Genomic DNA, 10,323 nt, shown 5'->3' with positions numbered 1-10,323 from the left:
ATTTACCTGAATTAAATTAAATATATATTCTCCTCTGTTGTATATTTAGCAAGGATTACATTGAAAATTGTATTGTTTGTTTGTTTGTTTTCATGTGGAAACATTGTGTTACTTGTAAATAGGGTTAGGCAAAATAAGTATTAACTTCAGCCTAAACCCTTTCGGTTGCATTGTATATGAAACAATGGATATGTAGTTTTTTTGTTTGTTGTTTAAAGTAACTAATGATCGAATAAACTACTACTGCTTCTACTACCACTACAATTTTTTTTCTTTTGCCTCTTATGGGTAAGGAACCAAATATGGTAACTTCATTGACATTGATTTTCTACATAACAGTACAAATTTTTGAAAAATTTCCCAAAAGTAAGAAAGTCTTGTTAAGTCCTCCAATAACGCACTAAGGTTGAAGTTTTGAATTTCAGATATTTCTATGAGTGAACTATAAATGGTTAAAAAGAAATAGATACCGAGGAGCTTCAATCCAAATACAGTGGTGGAAAAATGTTTTTCTCCCCCCCTGCATTTGTGACATATTGCATTAAGAATCAGTCTTAAATCACTGAACTGTGCCCAGCGTTGTTCCATTCTCCAAACCCACATGCTCCTTCTGCACATGCTCAGTTCCATGGAGGTCAAAACTGGATGTTTCAGCAGAAAATAAACCTGCTGAAACATCCAGGACATGACATGGTGAAACTGAGGAAAGTTTGACCAAACTGTTATTTTTTTTTTGTTATCAGTAAACCAAAACAAGTGAAAAAAATAGGCGGAGCTTACCGACACCCCGCCCCTCCTGCTCACTGATACCCTGCCAAGTCAGGGATTAATGCTGAATTTTAAATGAAAGATAATTGTAAACTAGATTAAACTAAATTACTGTCCTTTTTGGGTATTTCAGTCAAACCAAGACAAATATTATTCTGACCGAGTCTTAATTTTTAATCTAATCGCACTTTGTCTGACGAACTAGGTGGATAGTCTGCGAGAAATCGGTTGGACAAAAATCTGGAATGGATGGAAATCCTGGTATTATTATATACCAGGAAAAAATCATTTACATTTGATTATGTCTACCTGATTAAGCCACACATTTAGAAGCACATTCTTAGCTATTTACACTCTGCATTTATTTATTTATTGTTGATGTGGTAGGACTGTTTCTGTGGAGCGGTGACCGTATTTGGAGTTTCCTCTTGGGGATAAGTAAATCAATCAATCTATCAATCTATCTATCTATCTATCTATCTATCTATCTACAAAGAAGACTTTTGTCTGCAAATATTGCACAATATTTAAGACTGTGTAAAAATGTAATTGTGTCAGAGAACTTTTTTCCACTGCTATATAGTAAATAAAACCCATTTTGCTGCCTGTGTCCACAACAGTGCATCAAAAAGCTCCAGTTTATTTCTCCACTGTTGACTACTGTAACACTGATTATAGATAAGCAGGGTTTAACAGAAGAAAAACTAAACTCATCATTTAAACCAACAACTGTTATTGAAGTAGGTAAGGAGTGAGTTACTGGAAATCCCCTCTTTCTCACCTCAAGCTGAAAATGGAGAATAAACATGACAGTTACTTCAACTCATTTTTGCTAAATGTCTGCTGCTAATGAGAAAAACCATTTGTATAGAGAACAAGTAAATACTGACTTTACCTCATACAATTCAGCTTCAAGAAGTCCAAACTAATGTGGAATCACAAATATAGCAGAAGACACAAAACGCTGACGTTGTCTAATAATAATAAGATAATACAGGGTGTATAAAAAAAAAAAAAAAACACTATACATTTTGAAAAATTACCCCCGGTTCCACATTTGATATTTTTTGGAATTTTCTTTTATGGACGTCGGTGGGTAGGGGATTGGTGGATATTTGTCCAAAGTTACAGACCCAGGTTTTCATGCATGAGTGAGCAGGGGCAAATTGTGCAATCCAAGTTAAAACTGGTTTGCGCGGAGTAGCGGTGGGATTTAAATCCAATCAAAGGTCATGGGAGGGGACAATGGGCATCCATCTTGTTTTCCACAGAATTGCCAGGTTACAGCATTAACACTTTGGCCACCATGTTAATTTCATTTCTTTACCCATGGCAGCTGTTCCTGCCTTTCAAAGTTAATTCAACTTGTTTAGGCCTGAAAATGTCACTGAGGACAGGCCAAGTTAGGGTTACCTTTGATTGATTGGATTTAAATCCCACAGCTACTTTGCACAAACCAGTTTTAACTTGGATTGCGCGATTTGCCCCTGCTCACTCATGCATGAAAACCTGGGTCTGTAAATTTGGACAAATATCCATCAATCCCCTACCTACTGACATCCATAAAAGAAAGTTCCAAAAATTATCAAATGCAGGACTGGGGGTTTTAGTTAGTTTTTTTTTTTTTTTTGTTACACCCTGTATATTCTGGAATGAGTTTAAACAGGTCTGTGAACTGTGAAACTAGGGATGCACCGATACCATTTTTTCCAGACTGAGTACGAGTACAAGGACTGACATTTGAGTACTTGCCAATAACAAGTACAGATATGAGTACTTAATAATACCATTACAGTTCTTAGTTCCTTTTGAAAATGTGCTTTATTGTCATTAGGCTGATTGGAATAAAGAGCTACTCCTGACATTTAATGTGTTGGAATGAGTGTTTCTCAATCAATCCACCAGGGGGCGCCGCTCTTCATTATCCATACTGGAAAAATACTATGAAGAAGAGTAAAGTTTTTTGAGAAGAAGAAAAAGAAGAAGAAAGTCAGTAATAATAAATATGGAGATGACAGAGGTAACACTAATGTGGATACTAATGTTGATACTGATGAGCTGGGTCACCGATGGGGGGGGGGGGGGGGGGGGGGTAAACATGACAATTTCATGGGGCCCATAGAGCAGTGGAGGTGGTTCGGTGGATACACGTTAGAAGTTGTGAAAATTTCGTGTAAGATCCGCTGTGTAATAGAGAAACTGAAGTCGGGAGTCAAATGTTGAAAGTACACAAAGTTTCAGTTTCATTTTCACGCTAGTGTAAGGGACGGTATGTATGGACCACATCCCCTCCGCTCCGACAGATCGACAAGATACTGAATTTTATGAAAGGGTCCACAACGTTTACCTTTCATGGGGCCTACAATTGGTAGCAGTGCCCCTGTTGATGAGGGTAGTTTTCATAAATATGTCAGTAATAACAATGGATTAGATTTCTATAGTGCTTTTCAAGGCACCCAAAGCACTTTACGTTATTGATCCATTATCCATTCACTCTCACATTCTCCCTCTGGTGGTGGTAAACCACATTTTTTCTGTAGCCACAGCTGCCCTGGGGCAGACTGATGGAAGTGTGGCTGCTAATTCACGCCAAACAGCCCCTCCGGCCTCCACTGAACATTTATATGCATTCAAATAGCGCGAGTGTCTTGCCGAAGGACAAAACGGCACAAGACTAGAACAGAGCAGGATTCGAACCCCCAACCCCTCAGTTATTGGATGACCCACTCTACCTTCTGAGCCACGGCTACCCCACTCACTGACTAACTCATTCCTGGTAGTATTCTCCGTCTGGGTACGCATCCGCGAGCACCTGGAAAATGGATGAAATGTACGCATAGAACGGACAGAACGCTCCGTCCATATCTTTAACGCTACTTGCAGTCAGCGTTACTTTTGTCACCGTCATTTATTTAGTTACATCTCCACACTGCTGACATTACTCCTCGGCCGCGTACCTGCTGCACTTAACTGTGAATGTCACGCTGCCATAAGTGGTATCAGTGTGGTTGTATTGGAGTACTTTTATGAGTACAAGTACAAGTACACACGCTGAGTATCGGACCCGATACCTGATACTGGTATCAGTATCGGTGCATCCCTATGTGAAACCTTTACTTTAGTCAGTAGAGATGGAAAACTCTCCACCAAAGCAGAATATTTTCCTGTTTTTAACCAACATTACTGATATAAACAAAAATATGGGAAACATTATTATCTATATCGATACACTTAATAACATTCCATGAAATAAAGTCACGTAAATCATTAGTAACATGAAACATGTGATCATAATTGTGGTTTTTTGTGTTTTTTGGTTAACACTTTCGCATTCTGATTTGTGATTATCGTCTAAAGTCGGGGTGCCAAACATGTGGCCTGCAGGCCAGAACTACGGGATGCATTTGCAAAAATTACCTTGAATATATTAACAGTCAAGGGTGTTTAACTTGTTTTACTTCAGCGGCCACGTACAAAACAATATGGTCCCAGCATAATAACTTATAAATGATGACAACTACAAGTTTTCTTCTTGGTTTAATGTGAAAAACAATATTATGTTATGAAAATATTTACATTTACAAAGTATCCTTAAACAATAAACTTTAAACAAATGTGAATAACCTGAACAAACACGAACCACCTGAAATGAAAATTAAGTACAGTTTTAACAATATTCTGTCTGTTACTAAATGTTTTATGCCTTCGTAGGTGTATAAATGATAAGTTGAGGCATAATATTGTTAAAATTGCACTTCTTTTTTTTTTTTCTTAAGGAACTGCAGTTTTTCAGGTTATTCACAGGTTTTTTGTGAAAGGATAGTTTGTACATGTACATATTTTCATAATTTGATGTAATTTTTTGCACTAAAACAAAAAACAAAACAAAACAAAAAAAAAGATTTGAGATTATTTATAGGTTACTGTGTTATTATTTTACTTGTCCGGCCCATTTGAGATCAAATTAGGCTGAATGTGGAACCTGGAAGAAAATGAGTTTGACACCCCTGCTTTAAATCAATATCTGGGTTTTACTCCAAACTTTATAATTTTTAAGAAAATTAACAGTAAATAAACTTTTACAAATCTGCTCTCCTCATATAACGTGGCCCAATTGTCACTTATTAACAAGTCAAACGAATAGGTTTGATGAAAAATCCTTATTAATGGCTCATTTTACATAATACTCTGAAGTCTGAGGTTTTCTGCAGGGGTGTAAACACTGAGATGACTAATCTGGAACATGTCACTGAATTCCACCTTTATTATCGCAGTTTGTGATGCTGCACTTGTTTGAGGTTGTGTGACTGCACCAGATTCTTTCAGTCATAAGAACAAGCCGAACACACGATACTTTAAGTGGAAATACGGAATATAGAAGAATATTAGACGAACAAGAGGCGAGTCTCAGTGGTGAAGGATTAAATACAAACCATACTGTCCATGTGGTATTATTATTATTCCAGCAGCCTTTCAGTCCTTAATCACACTACCAGACTCAAGAAATGCACAATATGGACAAAAGTATTGGAACACGTTGAATTCAGGTGTTTCTTTTCTAACATGAGTCTGGGCTACTTAACAATAATAACAAATGCCATAATTTGGATTTATATTGTAATAAATACCATTGTATTGCATTAGTTAGTTTTGTGTAAACTGTTATCTTTGCTTCCAAAATGCCTCAGAGATGATAGAAGACTGATGATGATAGAAAATTATTATTTACCTCAGAGCGTCAGAGCATGAAAAATATTTTAGAAATTTAGAGGTAGAACATTTAAAATCACAGTCATGGATTAAAAAAAAAAAAAAAAAAACATGCTGAGAGAAATTAAGTAAAAACCATCACAGGCATTTTGGAAGTAAAGATAAACAGTGGTTCCTGGCATAACAAACCCCGCCCTTTGCACGTATTGTAGCTTATTTTGGCATCGATCCACCTGATGTCATCATGTCTGTGCATGTGCTGATGTCAGCATACCAATTGCCAAGTTTCGAGTAAATTAAAACAAAATTGATGTTTTTATAGACATTTGAAATTTCGCCCATTATAAATAAATGGGAGAATTTATTTTTTAAATTCATAAAAATTTAGAACTTTGGCCTACTTTTCCCAAAATGTAATCACATCTATTCTGAGTCACTGGCAATCTATAAACCCAATTTGGTATGAACTCAACCAATAGTTTTTCGGCTACAGACATTTGAAATTTCACCCATTATAAGTAAATGGGAAAAAATCTTTTTTTTTTTTTTTTTTTTTTAAATTCATCAAAAATGTAAACTTTGTCCTACTGTTCCCTGAATGAAATGAAATCTATTCTGGGTCACTGAAAATCTATGAACCCAATTTGGTATGAATTCAACCAAAAGTTTTGCTGCTAGAGTGTTAACAAACAAAGAAACAAACCAAACCAAAAACAATATCCCTTGCCTCCCCTTCGGAGGGTGGGGTAACAATTTAAACAAAACTAACCACTGCAATGCAATGATGTTTATCACAATATAAAACTATATTATGACATTTATTGTTATTGTTTTGTAGACCAGACCCCTGTTACAAAAGAAACATCTGATTTCAACATGTCCCAATACTTTTGTCCACATAGTGTACATAGGCTTATAGAGTATACAGTCTGAGACGTGAGAGCATACATTACATGTCTAACAACAAAATAATATATAGTGGAGTGATTTGTAACAGGTCTGTGGACTGTCAAACCTTTTTATTTCAAAGCAATTTAATACCTTCATTTCCTGTGACAAGTTGCCACTCGCCGTCGCGGCTGTGATGGACACGTGTACCTTAATAATGAGCTGGAGTTATGTAGTCGGAGAGCAGGAGGAAGATGACGATGATGAGGTCGATTGTTGATTTCATGTCTCGAGAGGGAAGAACTGTCTTTATGTTACAAAACTGGAGCTGTCCGCAAAAACACAGAACCAAAAATGGAAAATGTCTGTTTATCAGTGAGAGAATCCCTACAGTGTGTGTACCTCTTTAGCTTGGTGTGTGTTGTGTTTGCATGTGTGTATGTGCGCACCATCACATCCACAGTACTACACACACTCCTTGCAGCCACATTCCACAGGCTTCTCCATGTCCTGCGTGATCGAGGTCCCGTCGTCGCATTCGAAGGTCAGCCGGCGGCGGCGGACCCTCAGGGGGGCGCAGCAGGAGGCGGCAGCGGCGGTCACGTTCGGATCGGTCCCGGCCTGGCACCGACCTCGGCATTCGACCCAGGAGAAGGGCTTGGACGTCTGGCAGAGGACGGAGCCACGCTGCACTCGGTGGTAATCCCTGACCGGTTCACCTCGACACGGGGACTCTGCAGATCAGAGTTAGAGAAACACACCAACATAAATACTGCCCATTGTCGCCTGCATTCATCAGTAAAATAACACAGGAGACAATTTATGACCACAGAAACCTAGAACTGTGATACAAACACTGAATATTAAAGGAAAGCATACAGTGGAACCTGGCAGCACAAGTCCACTGTCCTACAAGAAATCCACTTCACAAGCCACGGCTCTTGAGAATGTTTATGTAAATACTAGGGGTGCAACCGTACATGTCGTACCGTCAAACTGTTCGGTACGCCCCTCACAGTTCGGTGCGCCCCTCACGGTTTGGTACGAGCATGTACCGTGGTACGGCTCATTTGTCAATTTCAAATGACATTTCATATTTAAACAGCTCATAGCGTTACTGGCTTGTCAGGGATATCAACTATTCTTAAGGAAATGTTGGTAGCAATGTCAACACTCTTTTAATGTTTACGAGAAACAGAAACATCTCAAATTATATCACTCATGTTGGACGTTCTTGATTATTCTTAATATCTGAAGATAGCTTTATTCTCGTTCTTGATTTCTATTAGACCTTTGATACAACAGGACATTAATTCATCTTTCATTCTTTACAAAAAAAAGTGGTAAATACTTCTGTAAGGCTATTAAAACCTTGTATGCTAACAGTAATAGTAGGGGTTGAATATCGTCCAACACATCACTCCCCCACCCCCTCACCCCCTGGTTGCAAATTCAAATTCGGGGGGCAGCAGGTAGACAATGATAAGGTGAGGGGAGTTCACTTTCACTTTCTCACAGCTTTATCTACAGAGCTATAAAAACCCCCGCTTATGGATTGAGGTTTGTGAAAGGGGTGGGGGTGGGGGGGTTACATATCGTCCGGCACATCATACCCCCCACAAAATTTTTTCGGACATGGGGGAGCACCAGTAGGCTCATGATGCAATATTTGGAGCATTAGATGGTATTTTGGTATTAAACTCTAAGTGAAATATCATCGAGGGTGGTACAGTAGAGTACTTAATGCAGGCTGCCCTCAGCAAGACATAAATACTGAGAATATTTTAAATGTCTGCATTATCCATTATAAATACTGACATATATAAAGTACAATGTGTCATCAGTGGACTAAGTACTGTACTGTACCAGCTGGACCCATGCTGCTGCACAGTGCCGCTGCTGCTAATGTACAGTAATTGGTTCTTGAATTTGACATCACATGAATGCGTTTCTATAAACTCTTGATTTATGGCAAAAAAAGTACTTGTAAATGTATAAACTGAGAAATCATAATGAAGTTTTATAATATGAAGTGCTGCCCACGATGGGAAAAATGTCAGAAATCAGGCCTCTGAATCATTGTCTAAATAATAGGCCTGTAACGGTACACAAAATTTTCGGTTCGGTACGTTTTCGGTTTTCAAAGCCACGGTTCAGTTTTTTTCGGTTCAGTACGGGAAGAAAGAAAACCCCTCAAAATGTCTTTAATGCATTTATGAATTTTTGAACATTCTTCTACCAATTTTTGGAAACAATAGAATATTGAAAAACAGGAATAATATAATTCTGCTGCTATAAATCAAATAGAAAATAAAATATTACTACATGTATTTTAAACATTAGTATTGCACTTTTCCCTGAAAGGGAGTTTTGAACAAACAACAAAAATCTAATCACATTTCTGTCAGTTCACATTCTGCTTTAAAATAACAAAAAAAATTCCACATGAAATGCAACATTAACAAGAGAGCAAACTGGTATTCTGTTTAAACAAACTGAAGAGAAACACTGTCAAATAAATTAACCTAATTATTATTTATGTTAGGACAGATAAACTGTTTAGGCCACTTTGTGTACGTGTGTGTGTGTGTGTGTGTGTGTGTGCGCGTGCATGTGTGCATGTGTGCAGGGTGCGATTTGTCAAAAACACAGAGGGGGGATTTCTTTTTTTTTTTTTCTCGGAGGCGGGGAGGGTTATACGTGGGGGTTTGGTCCATAACTAACGTAACTAACGCTGGGATGAAACAAAAGTGAAACTTAACATCCTTTCAACTCCTTTACAACTTCCAACTCCAGGGTTCTATTCCTCTACTATACAGGTTCCTAGGGGCCAAACAACGTCCGTCTTACCAGCGTCTCTTTCCTCGCTGTTGTCTTTCACCTGAACCCGTACTGATCCCAAACAGGACTGTAATGATGACGGAGGGTCTTCAGTCTCTTCCCTTCAGGTTGACATCATATTTGTTGTTTTTTTTTTAACCTTATGGAAGCAGCTATTTCATATTTCGAGTCATTGTGCGCTAGTTCCATATGTCCATGTGGCCTACTAAATAATATTTAATACTGGTTTCCTGTTGGTGTAAAATGGTCATTAACGTTTGTAAAACAATGAATACAAGCAATGCAACTGACATTTAACAGAGCTGTTATAATATGTGCAAAGTATTATTTATTAAAAGCCATTAAAATCATTAGAATCAAGTGTTCTGCTGTTCTGCTAAGTACATGAATGTATTGGACTGCAGAACTAATATTTATAAAAGAACTGAATTTATTTCCACTGATCAGCCTGTGGATGTATAGTTCTGGAAAATAATCAGAGACCACTGCATTTTCCTGTGAAATCAGCATGTCTGCATGTATGACAGCCATTCCATTCCTGTGTCTGTTGCATTCCAACACAAACACACCTTATTCTACTGAATAAACACCTGATCCATGTCTTATTTAAGATGGAGAAGTTTAAAAACCACTACTGTGGCCATCACTATCTTTTTACGATATGCAAAACAGTGCTATTAGTACCACAGAAGTAATTGGAATCCAAAAATAACTATTGAAAACTACTGGACTTCTGCTCTGACAATGTTCCCAAACTCTGAGGACTGTTTTTTTCTATCAGGACAATGCTCCTGGACTCAGCTAGGTCCATAAAGGTGTGGATGACGGACCACCAGATGAAAACCCTGTCATGTCCAGCCCAATCTCCAGACCTGAACCCACTTTGAAAACTTCTGGAGTAAAATGGATGGTCACAAGCCATGGAACATGTCTGAGCTTCTTTAATTTCTCTGTCAGGAGCTGCATAAAGTCATCCAACAGCAATGAAGGAGAGCCAAGACACGTGAAAGCTGTCATTGAAAATCAGGGTTATTCCACTAAATTTTAATGTCTGAACTTCTCCCAAGTTACAACATTAGTTTGTGTTGTTTAGAAATGAATATGAACTGGTTTTCT

General features: G+C 38.0%; 1 protein-coding gene across 2 annotated transcripts in view; it reads right to left on the bottom strand.

Annotated features, from left to right (window-relative positions):
• Positions 1 to 6,469: 6,469 nt before the first annotated feature.
• The window catches only part of slit1b (slit homolog 1b (Drosophila)), a 170,397-nt gene continuing 166,543 nt past the window's right edge, over positions 6,470 to 10,323 (bottom strand). For both annotated transcript variants that reach the window (XM_030132448.1, XM_030132458.1), the window contains one exon: positions 6,470 to 7,100. In XM_030132448.1, the coding sequence (XP_029988308.1) occupies positions 6,832 to 7,100 (269 nt within the window). In that variant the 3' untranslated portion in view covers positions 6,470 to 6,831. The remainder of the gene's footprint in view (positions 7,101 to 10,323) is intronic.

This window comes from Sphaeramia orbicularis, chromosome 1 (genome assembly GCF_902148855.1).
Source record: "Sphaeramia orbicularis chromosome 1, fSphaOr1.1, whole genome shotgun sequence".
Taxonomy (NCBI): domain Eukaryota; kingdom Metazoa; phylum Chordata; class Actinopteri; order Kurtiformes; family Apogonidae; genus Sphaeramia; species Sphaeramia orbicularis.
The sequence above is the reverse complement of the archived record's forward strand: the minus strand, read 5'-3'. Positions and strand labels throughout refer to the sequence as shown.